The sequence below is a fragment of the Vulpes vulpes genome, chromosome X (genome assembly GCF_048418805.1).
Source record: "Vulpes vulpes isolate BD-2025 chromosome X, VulVul3, whole genome shotgun sequence".
NCBI lineage: Eukaryota > Metazoa > Chordata > Mammalia > Carnivora > Canidae > Vulpes > Vulpes vulpes.
The window spans coordinates 71,550,432-71,569,572 of record NC_132796.1 but is presented as its reverse complement, the minus strand read 5'-3'; the positions used below and the strand labels follow the sequence as shown (position 1 = coordinate 71,569,572).

The window sequence follows — 19,141 nt, the reverse complement described above, 5'->3', positions numbered from 1 at the left end:
ACTGGCAATGTGTGAGAGCATCTGTCTAATTGTCCATGGTCTACTCTGAGGAATAACAGATCTTTTTAAATCTTTGCCAATTGATATACTTTGCATGTTCTGTCATTACTAGTGAGGTAGAACAAAGCACTTTTTGACCAATTTTGTTTCTTTTCCTGGAATTACCTCTTCAAATCTTTGCCAAGGTCTCTATTAGGATCACTGTGTCTTTCTTACTCTTTGCCATACTTGCCTATCTTTTTCTGTTGTGTATTATTTGTTAATTATATCTTTGTCATATAGAAATTCTTGAGGTTCACATAGTAACCACCTACTTCGTGTTTTTTTTTCCCTACTGGTTTTCAGTTTAGAAAGTCTTCCTATGTCCAAATCGCAGACGCATAATTATCTATATTCTATTTTATGGCCTTTATGATTTGATTTTTTTGAACTTTCAACTAATCATCTGGTATTTCAGTTGCTGCATGATGGTAGGACAAATTTTAATGGACATCACTACCAGTGCTTGTTAGAAACCCAAATATTTCTGAGTCCTTTCTCCCTGAGATTTTTATTCTGTAGGAATGGGGTGGGGCTCAGGAACCTGCATTTGTTACAATCACCCCAGCCTATTCCATTGCAGATGGGCCCTTGTCTACATTTTGAAAAATTCTTTTATTTATTTATTTATTTATTTTTAAAAATATTTTATTTATTTATTCATGAGAGAGAGAGAGAGAGAGAGAGAGAGAGAGAGAGAGAGGCAGAGACACAGGCAGAAGGAGAAGCAGGCTCCATGCAGGGAGCTCGATGTGGGACTCAATCCCGGGACTCCAGGATCACGCCCTGGGCCAAAGGCAGGCACTAAACCGCTGAGCCAACCAGGGATCCCCAAAATAAAAATAAAATCTTAAAAATATTCATGTTATTTCTGAAAGCTAATGCTGTAGTGCCCAGAGAAATTTTCTCTGGACCAAAGTGAGAATGACAAATTTCTAGAAACTTCACTGTGTTGTGATTTGGTTTGCTGATAATAAAGTTAGGCAAAGGTTATCTTGATTTCAGCTCTTATTTAATTTAACAATATTGCTTGTCACCCATGACATGTCCATTTATTGACTTTTCCAGTTGAGGAATATCCATAACATGGGATATTTCTTACCCCTCTTACAAATGTGATGATTTCTCTTTTATAGAAGAGCATGCTTTATCAGATTAAATAAATATGAAATGGTTATATTACTCAGCCATTAGAAATGACAAATACTCACCATTTGCTTCGACGTGGTTGGAACTGGAGGGTATTATGTTGAGTGAAGTAAGTCAATCGGAGAAGGACAAACATTATATGGTCTCATTCATTTGGGGAATATAAAAAATAGTGAAAGGGAATAAAGGGGCAAGGAGAAAAAATGAGTGGGAAATATCAGAAAGGGAGACAGAACATGAGAGACTCCTAACTCTGGGAAACGAACTAGGGGTGGTAGAATGGGAGGTGGGCGGAGGGTGGGGGTGACTGGGTGACGGGCACTGAGGGGGGTACTTGGTGGGATGAGCTCTGGGTGTTATTCTATATGTTGGCAAATTGAACACCAATAAAAAATAAATTTATAAAAAAAATGAAAGGGTTAATGGTTAAATAATTATATTATAGCTTCCTTAATTTCTTTTCTCTTTGCCCCTTAGGGTTCTGCCTTCTCAAATGACAGACTTGCTTTAAAGGAGTTCACTGAAAAAAAAATAAAATAAAGGAGTTCACTGGATGCTCAGAATGGGTGGGGGTGGGGGTGGGGGGTGGGGATGGGGATGGGGGTGAGTGAAAATATTCCCTTTCCCTTTCAAAGTAGACAAGGGGAGGATTCAATTCAATTTATCAAATATTCATCAAGCTCCTATTAGGGCTCTGTGCTAGGCACAACAGTGAGTGCCAACATGAGAAATGATAATGGAGCAGGAGTGCATGGGAAGGAGAAGAAAGGGAAGAAGAGGTGAAGAAAGAAATAGAGCTGGCTACCTGCATAAAAGGGGCTAAAAGAAGAGAAAGGGAGAAGAAAATCAAAGGTGCATTCTCCAGCCTGGTATTATTTGGTAGCAATGTGCAAGCCTAGAAACCTGAAACAATGGCTTGAGTTCAAATAGTGATGAAGAACCATTAGAGTGGTTAGAAAAGGCCATAAATTGAGTCAAGCATATACCTTCTCAGGCCTTTGGAATGGGAAGTAAAAGATGTCTCTTTTTTTAAAGGGTCTGTAAGCATGTATGTGCAGTATGTAAAATTATTTTTGGATGATAATAGCTAACATTGAGTCTGTGCTTACTCTGTTCTAAGTACTTTGCATATATTAACTTATTTACTGGTGAAGTAGGTGCAATTATTATGGACATTTTTTCAGATGAGGAAACTGAGGCCCTGAGCAATTAAGTAATTTGCCCACGTTCACACAGCTTATAACTGGCAGGTCTGGACTTTGAACTTTGGTCTGGCTGTTACTTGAGATACTAGTCAGGCTTACCTTTTTTTTTTTTTAAGATTTTATTTATTCATTCATGAGAGACACAGACATGGGCAGGGAGAGAAGCAGGCTCCCTGTGGGGAACCCGATGGGAGACTTATTCCTGGACCCCCGGGATCACGACCTGAGCCAAAGGCAGATGTTCAACCACTGAGCCACCTAGGTGCCCTGGCCAGTTTTAACTTACTGCTGTACTCACTAGGGCTATGGCATTGCCTTGCGCATAATAGGCATGTTATGCTTTGAATATATGTAAATAACTGAAATGTTGGCTATAGAGCGCTTTCCACTAAAGCCCACTTACTATTAAATATAAAAACTACGTGTCATTAAATGTAAATTTACTTTGCTGTAAATTTTAATAAAAACTTGTGTGTCTGTGCAACGTTCCCTCCCTCTCTCTCTCTCCCTCTTTTTTTTAAAGATTTTATTTAGGCAACCTGGGTGGCTCAACGGTTTAGTTCCACCTTCAGCCCAGGGTGTGATCCTGGAGACCTGGGATCGAGTCCCGCGTAGGGCTCCCTGCATGGAGCCTGCTTCTCCCTCTGCCTGTGTCTCTGCCTCTCTTTCTGTGTCTCTCATGAGTAAATGAATAAAATTTAAAAAATAAATATTTTATTTATTTACTCATGAGAGACACAGAGAGAGACAGAGACAGGAGGAACAGGCTCTATGTGTTGGGCTGGCTGAGAGACAGGGGCACCCAAAATGGCGGACATCTCAAATTGGGTCAAAATGGCTGATCTTCCCGCCAAAGCAGCCATGACCACCACATCATCTCCAGTAAATCGAAGTCTAGACGGGAAACCGAAACTTTCCATCCAGGACTTTCCAGCCAGGGACCACCCCCCATCGTCTGTACTATCCCCACCCCCAGCCAATCACCTAGGGACACGGTGTTCCCTTTCCTAATTTGGCAAGGGACCCCCCCCCCCCCGGATCCAGACCCGGAACCAATAAGGCTTAAAAACCCCCACACTCCCCAACCCCGCGCGACTTCCCTGACTCCGGCCACCTCTCCGAGTCACGGAACCTCGCCAGGGAGCGCTCCCCATTAAAAGCTATCTCGAACCTATTGTCTGGCTCTGCTGTTTTTTTTTTTTTTTAAATCTCTCCACCGTTCATTTTGGAAAAAACCTAACACTATGCAAGGAGCCCAATATGGGACTTGATCCTGGAAATTCGGGATCTGGCCCTGAGCCAAAGGCAGACGCTCAACCGCTTTGCCACCCAGGCGTCCCTACTTCAACGTTCTCTTACTCATTTGGTTGGGCTCCTGAACCCTCTAAAAATTAAAGGAATCGCTGAATCTCTTCCAGGAGTTAGTAAATGAATTAATGGTATCTGATATATTTTTGGAGTAGTGTTGGTGTGTTCGTGGGGTCCGAAGTCCAGGGCGGAGAAGAATTCTTGAGATGTCTTCAGTACAAAAAGGTGATTTTATTAAAGCATGGGGACAGGACCGGTGGGCAGGAAGAGCTGCTGCCCCCACTGGGATTGTGAGGAGCAGCTAATTATATACTTTGGGACTGGGGGAAGTAAAAGATAGAGAAGTTCCAAAGTTTTTTCATATGCTAAAGAAGACTCACAGGATACTGGAGGCCTTGCTATTGTCAAACTGAGGTTGTTTTTCCCTCTAGCAAGGCATTAACACAGTTGGGGGCTTCCTGGAGAAAGGTTATACTCTTTGCCTGCCTCAAGTATTTTTTTTTAAAGATTTTATTTATTTATTCGTGAGAAACACAGAGAGGGCATTGACACAGGCGACGGGGGAAGCAGGCTCCATGCTGGGAGCCCGGTGTGGGACTCGATCCCAGGACTCCAGGATCACGCCCTGAGCCAAAGGCGTCCCCCTCAAGTATTTGTTAATGGACTGCAGGTTACAAGGACATTTAATTTTATGTACATTTCATTCTGCCTTTGTTTCCCACATCAGTTATCTAGCCTCCTTCTGTCTTTTGAAGTTGAAAAACAATTCTTGCCCTGAGGACTTAGTAGCCCTGCGTGGGATCCACTTAAGGAACTAGCTTTACCTTGCAAGAACAGAACACTTTTTTGAAGCAATATAAAATAGAGGAGAGAACGAATGCCTGAAAAACCCTAGGGCCCCAAATAAGGCCGACTAAAAGGTTTGAAGAAACCACCCCACCCTTCATATCTTAATCTTTCAACGCATCATGGATCTGAGCTTATAGTTTTGGTTGAGTAGAATTGCAAGCTCTCCCCCACCCCCCCCCAGATGGGTAGCACTCTTAACCTGCGGTTCAAATTCCTTTGTGATGTTTGAAGCTTGTCCAGACCCACCAATGGGACGGGGAGAAGAGCAAGCGGTGGGCGGGGTCGCTGGCAGGGGAGGAGAGGGAGCCTTGGGGAGAAACCTGGGGGAGGCAGGGGTGAGGGCATAGAGCGTTGAGTGATTTTTGAGGAAAGGCTCTAGAGAAGCGCCCTGCTAAAGTAGGGAGGAGGGTCCCCCGAAACTGGCTGCCCCGAGGCAGGGCCGGTTGACCCGCGCCTGGGAGGAGCCCCGCGTCCCGTCGCGCCTACCCTGGGCTGGCTGTGTGTGCGTCGGGAGTCGAGCCGCAGTACGCACCAGGAAGTGACTCCCAGCGGCAGAGATCCAGGCTGTCCGCTGGCTTTTTCGTTTGTCGCCTCAGGTTTGTAGGAGGATTTGTTGGTTACAAAGGTATGGGGGTTACGTGGAGAGCCTGATGGAAAGCCTGATGGAACCCTTACTGTAGAAAAGCGCTTCGTGAGCCAATCTGCCCATGGGGCGGGGAATTGAGAAGGCTGGCGGAGGTGGGGACGCAGACGGGACCTATGCTGGCTGTTCAAGGTTGCGGCCAGCCCTGCGTCCGCCTGTTCTGTGACCTTAGCCCTCCCTTGGCCCAAACTCAGTGATAGTCTTTCCTACAGACACGGTGGGTGGAACTTGCCCGAAGAAGAGGGGTGTGGAGGGGCTGGTGAAGGGGTCTGGTGTGGGAAGGACCGGATTGAACGTGCATTGCTGGAAGGACGCAGCAATACACCCCTATGTCCATCTCGTTTAGCTGAGAACCGTGTGTGGGGCCAGCCTAACTGAAGGAAATGTAAACAGAGTGAAAGCAGGACCCTTGTCTGTGGGTAAGCATTTTCCTCCAAGAAGCTTCTTGGCCCCACCCGGATCAGACCTACCAAATAAGCCTGAGATTGGAACCTCTGAGCATTTCACGCAGGTTAGCTATTCCATCCTAGAGACTTAGTCTACCCTCCTATCTGGCAGCTCTGGACTCTTGAGTCCCCTTCTGATTAATTCCTGAGGCAAAAACTGAGCAGATGTCACACACTTTTTTTTATCCTGAGCATTTATTTAAAATAGGAACACCTGGGATCCCTGAGTGGCGCAGCGGTTTAGCGCCTGCCTTTGGCCCAGGGCGCGATCCTGGGGACCTGGGATCGAATCCCACATCGGGCTCTGTCTCTCTCTGTGACTATCATAAATAAATTTAAAAAAATGAAATAAAATAGGAACACCTTTGAAAAGAAACTAGTCTTTTCTGTGGGCAGGTGCCCCCTCTGACATCAAGAAACAAACATAATTCACTTTGGTATTGTTATGCTGCCTTGAAAAATATATTTTACTACAGAAATTACTAAATATGATGAAAGAGTCTTTACCAGGAGAGATGACTGGTTGTAATAGTACAGTGCTACTTTATTTTTAAATTTATTTTTTTAAAAAACATATATATTTTTACTTATTCATGACAGAGAGGCAGAGACACAGGCAGAGGGAGAAGCAGGCTCCATGCAGGGAGCCCGACATGGGACTGGATCCCAGGTCTCCAGGATCACACCCCGGGGCAAAGGCGGCGCTAAACCGCTGAGACACCCAGGCGTCCCCTTTTTAAAGATTTTATTCCTTCATGAGAGACACAGAGAGAGAGGCAGAGACAGGCAGAGGGAGAAGCAGGCTGCCCATGGGGAGCCTGATGCAGGACTTGATCCCAGCACCTGAGCCAAAAGCAGACACTCAACCACTGAGCCACACAGGTGCCCAGTACAGCCCTATTTTAGACGATATCTGGTAATTTAGAGGAAGAAACCTAGATGCACAAGAGCCCACTGCTGGGGTACAGGCCAAGTGGAGCAAAGTCGTGGTGGCATTCATCAGTGAGAGGACCTACACACTCAAATCGGAATGTTATGGGGTATGGTTAGCTGTCTTCAATCCTCAGCTCCCCTGTCCCTCCTCTGCCACTCCTAATTGGGCCTGCAGCTTCTTTCATCCTCTGTCACCTGGAGGGACTGGGCTTTTCTGGACCAGAAGGACTCCCTCCCCCTGCAGCCTACCCCCACTCTACCCTTTCCTTATTCTTTGTCTCCTACCTCTTCACTCATTTCCTCTCTCTAGCTTTGGCTTTTCTTCATATCAAATACATACTTTTCATTCACTTTAGAAAAATGTTTATCACAGATCACACACTTTTTAAAAAAAATATTTATTCATGAGAGACAGGCAGAGACACACGCAGAGGGAGAAGCAGGCTCCATGCAGGAAGCCCGAGGCAGGACTTGATCCCGCGACTCCAGGATCACGACTCCAGGATCACGCCCCTGGCCGAAGGCAGGCGCTAAACTGCTGAGCCACCCAGGGATCCCCACACACTTTTAATAATATTAATAGGGTCCAGGCAGGCCTTAAGCTCACCGCAGCCTAGCAGGCACTAATGCAGAATGTTATGAAAGTTCTTTTGTTTGTATTTTTTTAAGTTTCCTTAAAAAATAGCACATAATTTTACTTAACAGCACTCACATGCTTTATTACATCCCACCAGTTTTGCAGGTCAGACATATTGAGGCATGAAGAAATCAAGTGATGGGGCAGCCCGGGTGGCTCAGCCGTTTAGTGCCGCCTTTGGCCCCGGGGTGTGATCCTGGAGACCTGGGATCGAGTCCCATGACAGGCTCCCTGCATGGAGCCTGCTTCTCCCTCTGCCTGTGTCTCTGCCTCTCTCTCTGTGTGTGTGTGTGTGTGTCTCTCATGAATAAATAAATAAAATATTAAAAAAAAAAAAGAAATCAAGTGATGTACTTTGAATTAGAGCCTAAGGCAGGGCAGTGAAACATGTCCATTGCTTGCTGTGTTAGGTACCATCCTGAGCACTTCGAATATATGAGCTTCTTTAATTCTTAGCACAACCCTGAAAGGTAGGTGTTCCTAGTCCTGATTTTATAGATGATGACACATTTGCTTAAGTAACTTGCCCACAGTCATAGCTAGTGAGCAGCAGAGCTGAGATCAAAATATGACTCCAAAGCCCATGTTCTTAATAATTTGCCTTTTCCTGGGAGTTGTGTGGAGGGTGCTATCAATATAAACACCTGAACTTTGGGACAGCTTAAATCTGTTTTGTTAGAAATTTGTTTTTTTTTTTTTTTAATTTATTTATTTATGATAGTCACACAGAGAGAGAGAGAGAGGCAGAGACACAGGCAGAGGGAGAAGCAGGCTCCATGCACCGGGAGCCTGATGTGGGATTCGATCCCGGGTCTCCAGGATCGCGCCCTGGGCCAAAGGCAGGCGCCAAACCGCTGCGCCACCCAGGGATCCCTGTTTTGTTAGAAATTTGAAGTTCCCCTGAAATGCTTCCATGTTGTGACAGCTGCTTTCTTTGGTACTTTTTTTTTTTTAAGATTTTATTTATTCATTCATGAGAGACACAGAGAGAGAGAGGCAGAGACACAGGCAGAGGGAGAAGGAAGCTCCATGCAGGGAGCCTGATGCGGGACTCCATCCTGGAACTCCAGGATCACGCCCTGGGCCAAAGGCAGATGCCTAACTGCTGAGCCAGGTGTCCCTTCTTTGGTACTTTGTAAACACACAAAATGGTATGTGGGCTAAACATTACAGCACCCATGTCATCATCCTTTAAGTTACCTAGTGGTCATAGCATACTAATTTCGCAGTAATAAGAGAAAGCTGGGGAGAAATCTTTGTTAACAAATCTGTTACATACATTGGAGACACGTGTGTATGTGTGTTTTGAATTAAGGTATAACTTAACATTGGAATGTAATCCAAGGTAGGGGACAAGGGTTAAAAGGTAATTTCACAGCTCATCATTAAGGTGTCCAGCCAAGTCCATTCACATGTCCTTGGTACTCAAACAAGTTACATAGCAATGATCAGGCACCGCGAAGTAAATAGACAACACTGAGTCCTGTGTTGGAGGCAAAGGGATTCCTTCCTTCTCCCAAAGTGAGCCCTTCACCTGTTCTAACTCTTGCAGCTTTTGCCTTATAGTTTCCTTCCCCCTGCTCCCCTCCTTCAATATTGCCATCCCCTCCCAGTCCTGTACTGTCCTTAAACATCGCAGCAGTTAAAATGAACACATACTGAGTTTTTGCCTGGTACTGGGTGCTGTGCTCAGAGCTTTACAAACATCATCTCTACTTAATCTTCTGAGTACTTTTTATTAATTATACTTTATTTGACTCTTAAAGCTGCTCTATGAGGTGGGTGCTATTGCTATCTCCATTTTATGAATGAAAAAAAAGGAAAGTCATGGGGAATGATTAACTTGCCAGAGGCCACTTAACTAATAAGTGGTGGAGCCAGGGGACCACCCAGGTCTGCCTGACTCTAGGGTCTACTCACCTATGATCTCAAACCTTCATTTGTCTCTCCTGTCTGCCACTTACTGCTGCCTTATTTCCCTTCTTTCTTTGGCCTTGGACTTACAGGATATGTCAGTGCTTTACCTAAAGGCATCTTCCTTGGTCTCTAAGTTCCATGTTCTCCTGGGTCACCAGCATCTCTTCTTTTTCTCCAAGTAGCACCTTTTTCTCAGGTGTAGTCATTTGAACTTTTACTCTTTACTGAAAGCTCTTTTTTTCTAAATCTTACACCTTGTACCTAGACATTTAACCAAATCTCTAACCCTGACTTCTCTTATGACTTGTAGTACTGCTTCTTTACTTACTTGTTAGGCATTTCCATTTAGATATTTTCCTTACCATTGCAAACACAGGCCTCATACATGAATTTGCTTTTTTAAAAAAGATTTATTTATTTGAGAGAGAGAGCGAGAGTACCTGTGAGCAGGAGAGGGGCAGAGAGAATCTTCAAGCAGTCCTTCCTCTGAGCATGGAGCCCAACACAGGACCTGACCCCATAACCCATGAGATCATGACCTGAGCCAAAACCAAGAGTCAGGTGCCAAACTGACTGAGCAAGCAACCCAGGTATCCCTGAACTTGCTTGCTTGTTTTCTCTATTTTTTAAATTAAATGCTTGATTTAGAGTTGATTTAGAATTAGATTAATTAAAAAAAAAGAATTAGATTCATTCTATTAATCTAATTAAATTCTTGATTTGAATTCTTTACATGCTCAATTTATTTAACATATATTATTAGTTTCAGGGGTAGAATTTAGTGATTCATCATTACCTATCATACCCAGTGCTTAATGCCAATCACCTAATTATCCCTTTTCCCCACCCACCTACCCTCCTGCCACCCTCTATTTATTTCCTAGAGTTAAGAGTCTCTAATGATTTGCCTTGCTCTCTCTTTTTTTTTTTTTTGCTCTCTATTTTCATCTTATTTTTCCTCACCTTTCCCTATGTCCTCTGTTTTTTTTTTCTTTAAGATTCATTTATTTATTCAGGAGAGACAGAGAGAAAGAGGCAGAGACACAGGCAGAGGGAGAAGCAGGCTCCCTGCAGGGAGCCTGATGCGGGACTGGGTCCCAGGATATCTGAATCATTCCCTGAGCCAAAGGCAGACTGGGTGATGGGCACTGAGGGGAACACTTGACAGGATGAGCACTGGGTGTTATGCTATATGTTGGCAAATTGAACTCCAATAAAAAAATATACGAAGAAAAGGCAGGCCCTCAACCACTGAGCCACTCAGGCATCTCTGTTTTGTTTCTTAAATTCCACATATGAGTGAAATCATACGGTATTTGTCTTTCTTTGACTTATTTCGCTTAGCAGAATACCCTCTAGTTCCATCCACATCGTTGCAAATATGAGGATTTCATTCTTTTTGATGGCTAAGTGATATTCTTTTTTAAAGGATTTATTTATTTATTCATGAGAGAGACAGGCAGAGGGAGAGGCAGGCTCCTTGAGGGAAGCCAGATGTGGGACTTGATCCCAGGACTCTGGGATCACGCCTTGAGCCAAAGTCAGGTGCTCAACCACGAAGCCATCCAGGAATCCCCAAATTGCATTTCCACCAACAGTGGAAGAGGGTTCCCCTTTTTCCACATCCTCGCCAACATCTGTTGTTTTCTGACTTGTTAATTTTAGCCATTGTGACCCATGTGAGATGGTATCTTGTGGCTTTGGTTTGTATTTCCCTGATCAAATGATGTGGATCATTTTTTTCACATGTCTGTTGGCCATTTGGATGTCTTTTTTGGAGAAATGTCCGTGTCTTCTGCCCATTGCTTGACTAGATTTTTTGGGTTTTTTGGAGGTGTTTGAGTTTGATAAGTTCTTTGTAGATTTTGGATATTAGCCCTTTACCTGGTAACACATTTGCAAATATCTTTTCCTATTCCATAAGTTGTCTTTTAGTTTTGTTGACTGTTTCCTTTGCTGTACAAAGCTTTTTATCCTGATGTAGTCCCAATAGTTCATTTTGCTTTTGTTTCTCTTGCCTTTGGAGACTTGTCTAGCAAGAAGTCACTCTGCTCAGGTCAAGGGGGTTGCTGCCTGTGTTCTCCTCTAGAATGTTTTTTTAAAGATTTTATTTATTTATTTGATGCAGAGAGAGAGAGCACAAAGGGCAGCTGGAGCAGGAGCAACAGGCTCCCTGCGGGGAGCCCAATGCTTGGGGGCCCAATCCCAGGATCCTGGGATCATGACTCAAGCCAAAGGCAGACTGAGCCACCCAGACGCCCCTCTTATAGGATTCTGATGGATTCCTGTCTCACATTTTGGTCTTTTTTTTTTAAAGATTTTCTTTTTTTATTCATGAGAGAAACACAGAGAGAGGCAGAGACATAGGCAGAGGGATAAGCAGGCTTTTCGCAGGGAGCCAGATGCAGGACTCATCCTAGGACCCTGGGGTCACTCCCTGACCCAAAGGCAGAGGCACAACCATGGAGCCACCCAGGTGGCCCCCACATTTAGGTCTTTAATCCATTTTGAGTCTATTTGTGTGTATCGTATAAGAAGGTGGTCCAGTTTTCCCAATATCACTTGAAGAAAATGTCTTTTTTGTTTTATATATTTTATTTTTAAAATTTATTCATTTGAGAGAGAGAGTGCGCGCTAGAGCATGAGCAAGTGGGAAGGTCAGAAGGAGAGGGAGAAGCAGACTCCCCGTTGAGTAGGGAACGCTATGCGGGACTCAATGCCAGGACTCCAGGATCACAACCTGAGCCAAAGATGGATGCTTAGCTAAGCCACCCAGGTGCCCCAAGACTCTTTTCTTTAAATTGAATATTCTTTCCTGCTTTGTCAGAGATTATTTGACCCTAGAGTTGAGTTGAGGGTCCATTTCTGGATTCTCTATTCTGTTCCATTGACCTATGTGTCTGTTTTTGTGCTAGTATCACACTGTCTTGATGACCACAGCTTTGTAATCTAGCTTGAAGTCTGGAATTGTGATGCCTCTAGCTTTGTTTTTCTTTTTCTTTAAGATTATTTATTTATTTATAGAGACACACAGAGAGAGAGAGGGAGAGGGAGAGGGAGAGAGAGAGGGAGGCAGAGATAGGCAGAGGGAGAAGCAGACTCTATGCTGGGAGCCTGACCTGGGACTCCATCCCAGGTCTCTAGGATCACATCCCCGGCTGCAGGCGGCGCTAAACCGCTGCGCCATGGGGGCTGCCCTGGTTTTCTTTTCCAACATTCCTTTGCCAGTTCAGGGTCTTTTCTGTTTCCATACAAATTTTAGGATTGTTTTTTCCAACTCTGTGAAAAGTGCTGATGGTATTATTGCATTGCATGTGCAGATTGCTTTAGGTAGCATAGACATTTTAACAATATTTATTCTTTCAATCCATAAGCATGGAGTGTTTTTCCATTTCTTTGTGTCTTCCTCAATTTCTTTCATGAGTGGTCTGTAGTTTTCTGAGTACAAATCTTTTGCCTCTTTGGTTAGGTTTATTCCTAGGTATCTTGTGGTTTTGGTGCAATTGTAAGTGGGATCGATTACTTGATTTCTCTTTCTTCTGTCTCTTTGTTAGTATGTAGAAATGCAACTGACTTCTGTGCATTGATCATTGATTTTATATCTTGCAAATTTGCTGGATTCCTGTATTGGTTCTTGCAATTTTTTTGTAGAGTTTTTTTTGGTTTTCTTCATAAAGTATCATGTTGTCTGTGAAGAGTGAGATTTTGACGTCTTTGCTGATTTGGATGCCTTTTATTTCTTTTTGTTGTCTGATTGCTGAGGGTAAGACTTCCAGTACTATGTTGAATAACAGTGGACATCCCTGTCGTTGAAGCTTTTCATTATCTTCCCTGTTCCTTTTTTAAAAATATTTTATTAAAAAAAAAATATTTTATTTATTTATTTATTTGAGAGAGGAGAGAGAGCCAGAGAACATGAGCAGAGGGTAGGGGGCAGAGGGAGAAACAGACTCCCCACTGAGCAAGGAGCCCAGTACAGGGCCCAATCCCTTGACCCAAGGATCATGACCCAAGCTAAAGGCAGACACTCAACCCACTGAGTCACCCAGGCGCCCCAACCTCCCTATTTCATCTTTATTTCATTATGTAAAGCCACCATCAACCCATTGTTGCCTTCATAATAAAGCCCATATTTTAATCAGGCATTAAAGTTTTTCCAGATCTCACTTTGATGTAAATTTTCAACCTCATTTACGCTGTTCCCTAAAATGAACTACTATTTTAGCCAGACTGACTTAGCCATTGCCCAGATGTTTATCTGATTCACTTCCCTGCCATCCTTTAAGACCTGGTGCAAGGCTTACCCGCTCTGGGAAGCTTTTCCTGAGCATTAGTCAGGACCTAAGCATATTGTGTTATTTATTACCATCTTTTCCTGCATCTGCACTTGATCTTCTTTATTAGATTTTTTAAAGGTTTTATTTATTTATTCATGAGAGACACAGAGAGAGAGAAAGGCAGAGACACAGGCAGAGGGAGAAGCAGGCTCCATGCAGGGAGCCCGATGTGGGACTTGACCCCGGAAGTCCAGGATCATGCCCTGAGCCAAAGGCAGACGCTCAACTGCTGAACCACCCAGGTGTCCCCTTCTCAATTAGATTGTAACCTTTGTAACCCTTTCACTATGTTGTGTGACACGGTGTCTTGCACATCATTAGCACTTTCTAAGTGTTAGTTGACGACTGATTGGTTTTTGAGTGGGAGGCTAGGATATAGAGAGGGACTAGCCATAGAAGTGTATCCAGGGAGTCGAACACATCTCTGGAGGACAAGAGTCTATTTCCCTCATCTTTTTATTTTGGGAACCTAAGCCAGTACTTGACATGCAGTACCATTCAGCAGGCCTGCTTTTACCAAGGGTTGACTCTGTGACAGGCACTGTGCTACATGTTGCGCTTCCGTAAGGATTTTTTCTTTAAAGATTTTATTTATTTCTTCATGAGAGACACAGAGAAGCAGAGACATAGGTAGAGGGAGAAGTAGGCTCCCACGGAACTCGATCCCAGGACCCTAGAATCACGACCTGAGCCAAAAGCAGACGCTCAACCACTGAGCTACTCAGTTGTCCCTTCATAAGGGTTTGTAATTGAATGAAGGGGTTTGGGAGTTGTGCTTCTGTTTCTCAACTTCTGTTTGTTCACCTTTCATGCAGGTGAATTTCAGTGTTTCTGTGGTTGGCAGGTATTATGAAAAGAGTCCTAATGCATAGCCCGAGGTGTTTCTTCTCCAGGGTGGGTCTTATCTCCAAACCAAGATTACTCCCCTGGTGTGCTACAAAACCTCCAGGTTGGTCACAGCTGTTTAAGAGCTCAGCATGTAAGGGAAACTTCACTTACGTCATAGCCAAGAAGTGTCAAAGAGGACAAAAAAGTTAGAAGAAATCAAACCATGTTGGACCACCTAATGGTTCCTGGCAGGAAAGGTAAGGCCCAGGCTGATATCCTTTCTCATTAGCAAGTTTGAATCCCTGGGCTTACTAAAATTCTGTATTCCTGATGTAACTAACATGGCATTGCAAGGATTCAAGGGGGTACCTAAGGTAGGATACCAAGGGCAAATTTGAAGACATCTGAAGAATGTTGGTGGAAATGCTTTGTGATGGCAGAAAATATTCTCTTTGTCTTTAAGTGTGTTTTTTTCACAGAAATGAGGTATTAAAGTAGGACCTTGCCTCTATAAAGGTCCAGGGCAGGTATGCTGAAAACCAGGAATCCAGAGACATCAGATGGCTTACAAATGAATAGTCCCCTTGCAGCCATGCAAACACAAATATACCTCATTTTATACAACGAATGTATTTTCTAAATCAAATTATATTTTAAAAGCATTAGGGAGGTGAGCTATTTAAAGGAAGCCAACAGTGAAGCCTTTTGTAATATGATTAATTACCTCCTGATAAATCTGGATTTTTTCTTATATTAAGTTTGCCCATCTGTTCTGCTTTGTAGACAGCACCAAAATGGGCTCTTCTCCCAGACTGTATCTCCCCAGGGGCATTAGAGTTAGGTTTCTGAATAAGTAAAATGCCAGAGAAAATGGTGGCAGGAAGTAGGTGCCCAGTATACACACACACACACACACACACACACACACATACATATATAAAATGAAGTGCCTGAATTTTTTTTTAAGGCTGGCCTATGTTGTGACACCACTCTGGAGACTGACCTGTGAGGAACAGTTCAAGGTTGGTACCCAGCTTAAGTTTTCTTTTTTTTTTTTTTTAAGATTTTATTTATTTGAGACAGAGAGAGAGAGAAAGCGCACAAGCAATGGGGAGGAGCAGAGGGAGAGGGAGAAGCAGATTCCCTCCCTGAGACCAGAGAGCCTGATGAGGGGCTCAATTCCAGGACCCTGATCAGGATCATGACCTGAGCTGAAGGCAGACACTTAACCCACTGAGCCACCCAGATGCTCTCCCAGCTTGAGTTTTCACTCCTTACTTCCATCAGGATGAATAGTGCCAGACATATAGGAAGCTTGACTGGACAGCTCTACCCAGATGCTGTAACTGGTGCTTAAAATCAACATGCTAAGGAACCTGAAAAGTTTTTTTTTCAAATGTATTTATTTTTTATATTAACATATACTGTACTATTAGTTTCAGAGGTAGAATTTAGTGATTCATCAGTTGCATACAACACTTAGTGCTCATTATTTCAAGTGCCATCCTTAATGCCCATCACCCAGTTACCCCATCCCTTCACCCACCTCCCCTCCAGCAACCTTTGGTTTGTATCCTAGAGTTGAGTCTCTTGTGGTTCGCCTCCCTGTTTTCATCTTATTTTTCCTTTCCTTCTCCTATGTTCATCTGTTTTGTTTCTTAAATTCCACATGAGTGAAATCATATGATATTTGTCTTTCTCTGGCTGACTTATTTCCCTTAGCATAATACTCTCTAGTTCCATCCACATCGTTGCAAGTGGCAAGATTTCATTCTTTTTGGTGGCTGAGTAATATGAATCCGAAATTTTAACTTTGCACCTATTAATGTCTTCCAAACTCTGGAGCCATATATCAAAATGCCTGTTTCCTTTCTCCCTTGCCCTTTTGTTATTCCTATAGCTCTGTATGTATGAGTGCTTTATATAGCTGCACTTTCCAGCCTGGTAGCCACTAGCTACAGGTGACTATTTGATTTTAAATACAGTCAATTCTGCTGTAATGCTTGTTTTAAAAACACAAATTTATTCCAAGGAATTGATAGATCAGGGAACAATTTGAACATAATGCAAATATCACGTTGACTTAGAAGTGATTTCATCGGCGAGAAATACCAGATGAAAGAAGCAAACTGCACCCAGCAGAACTGAGCTGCATAAGCATACATAAAATGAACACGCACACACCCCTCAAACACCTACGGGTTCCCACAGTTCACTGGGCATGTTATGAGCCACACTCAATCCACATCTGCTGCTAGGTCTTTCTGTGTGACACACAACCCTTCTTTCACCACTTCATGGTAACTTACAAGTGGACAGCCACTTCCATAAGCAAACTTAAGGTCTTTGTCAGGGCAAAGAGTCATTCTTCCTGTAGTATGTATCTATACATTCCTTAACCATTTAGCATGTAAAACTGTATTACCTGTTATGTTAGGTTCCTTTCTCTTTCATGTGCATTACTGATAAAGTTTTGGAATGTGTGCCTAACCCCATTTTTCTCATGAGCCCTGTGATTTCTTGTTTTTTTTTTTTTTAATTTTAATTCCGATATAGTTAAACAACAGTATTAAATTAGTTTCCAGCATACAGTATAGTGATTCAGCAATTCTGTATATTAGTATTCTTAATGTTCAATGATTTCTTTTGTGTGATTTTGCATAGCATAAAAATGCTTCTGTCCTCTTATAGCAGAGGTGACTGTATAAGTTAACTAAAATTAAATGAGACTAAAAATTCAGTTCCTCGTCACATGAGCCTCATTTAAAGTGCTCATTAGCCACATATGGCTAGTGGTTACCATAGTATATAGAACATAATACCAACATAAAACATTTCCATTATCCCAGCACTGACCTATAGCTTGAGTGTTCAAACTGAAAGATCAGATAAAATGAAGAGCTTACACAAGAGCTCACTCTTGACCTTTCTCCCAATACCTTCTTAGGTCTACTGCTAGCACATCATTATGGATTTCTTGTCTGCTAAGACCATAACCCAGGAATCTGTGGGACAGCCTTTTCTTTTCCTCTTTGTTTTCCTTTCTTTGAGGTGATACTGCATAAGTCTTTTTCTTTTGCAGGTGAAATTTGAAGCTCAGAAGAAAATTTTACAGAGAGTAGTCTTACTTCCAAAAGCTCAATGGAGTCAATGTGACAACATCTGCACCCAGAGCTGAGGGGCTCTGTTGTCTTTTCCATCCTATTATATCCTCTGTAAGCTCTCACTTCCCTTTATCTACTAAGTCCCCTTAATAATTAATAATATCAGCCAGTACCTACTGGGCACTTTCTGGGGACCAGGCCCTGTGCTAAGTGATTAACATGTGTCATTGTCTAGTTTACTGTTTATAGTCACCCTGAGGGGTCGGCACTATTATTTTACAGCTGAAGATGTTGGGATTCAGAGAAATTAAGTGATTTGCCCAAGGACACACATCTAGAAAGTGCCAGAGCTGAGGTTCACACTCAGGTCTAATTTGATGTAAAGCTCACTTTCTCAACCACTACAGTGTTAACCTCTAGAAAGATTTCAGACTTTGGAAACCTAATGAGGCCTCAGAGAGGTAGAACTTAATTTATGGCAGAGTTGGCAAACTATGGCCCTTAGGCCGTAACTGTCTTCCAGCCCTGCTTTATTTTGTAAAGTTTTATTTGAACACAGCTGGGCTCACTTGTTTATGGACTGTCCGTGGGTGCTTTTACACTACATGGCAGAATTAAGTAGTTGTGACAAGGACCATATGACTTGAAAAGCTTAAAATAACTTGTTATCTGGCCCTTTCCTAGAATAGTTTGCTAACCCTTGCTTCATGGCAAGATTGAAACTCCTTTTCACTATGGAGTGTCTGTGAAGTGTCTTGACCTCAGCTATGGACTCTCAAATAGGCAATAACCTTCAAGCAAGCACATTTACTTGTCCTCATCTAGAGGACATTCTTACATTCCTTTTATTGCTGTTCTCTTTGGTTTCATTTGTCCTGTTGTGCTTCTCCTGCCCTGCCTTCTGCAACCTGTAATCAATGGCTACCAAAATAAGTCCACCTTCTCTGTGAACTGAGGTCCAGATGGCAATACAAAGACCATGGGGGTACTACCTGGGAACTTGGAGAATTCATTTGGAGGCCATGACTAGTAGAAATAACAAACCAAGGGCTGAGAGGAGAGGGAAGGTGCAGGAACGTTGTTAGTGGGGGTGGAGAAGAATGGAAAATATGGCTGCGTTAAAGGAGAAGGATGAAGTGTTTGATGCAGAACGTGATCACAAAGTTGATTTTGGATGCTTTTGGGCAGGTAGTCATTGTCACATATTACTAGGAATCACAACCTTCACACTTTTTTCTAAAAGCCATATGTGGGGACACCTGGGTGGCTCAGCAGTTGAGCATCTGCTTTGGCTCAGGGTGTGATCCTGGGATCCAGGATTGAGTCCTGCATCCGGCTCCCTGTGAAGGACCTGCTTCTCCCTCTGCCTCTGTCTCTGTGTGTCTCTCATGAATAAATAAATACACCTTAAAAAAATAAAAGTCATATATGCTTGAACTCCAGTTGACAGTAAATGTTAATGTTGTTGCCACTGTCCACTTACCATTGTCATTATCATCATTTTATGCATCTTTCCATACTGGGAACAGTCTCCTCTTTATTAGAGAATTACCTTTTTTTGTTGTTGTTTTAGATTTTATTTATTCATTTGAGAGAGAGCAGTAGCATGTGTGGGGAGGAGGGGCAGAGGGAGAGGGAAAAGCAGACTCCCCAGTGAGCAAGGAGCCTGATGCAGGGCTCTATCCCAGGACCCTGAGATTATGACCTGAGCTGAAGGCAGATGTTTAACCCACTGAGCCACCCAGG

At 43.1% G+C, this 19,141-nt stretch overlaps 1 protein-coding gene across 1 annotated transcript in view; it reads left to right on the top strand.

The window, feature by feature from the left end:
• Positions 1 to 3,227: 3,227 nt before the first annotated feature.
• TRMT2B (tRNA methyltransferase 2 homolog B) overlaps positions 3,228 to 19,141 on the top strand; it is a 65,418-nt gene continuing 49,504 nt past the window's right edge. Inside the window, 8 exon segments of the mRNA XM_072743508.1 lie at positions 3,228 to 3,350; positions 4,998 to 5,146; positions 14,357 to 14,548; positions 15,259 to 15,313; positions 17,374 to 17,411; positions 17,413 to 17,505; positions 18,302 to 18,377; positions 18,379 to 18,401. Of these exon segments, the coding sequence (XP_072599609.1) occupies positions 3,228 to 3,350; positions 4,998 to 5,146; positions 14,357 to 14,548; positions 15,259 to 15,313; positions 17,374 to 17,411; positions 17,413 to 17,505; positions 18,302 to 18,377; positions 18,379 to 18,401 (749 nt within the window).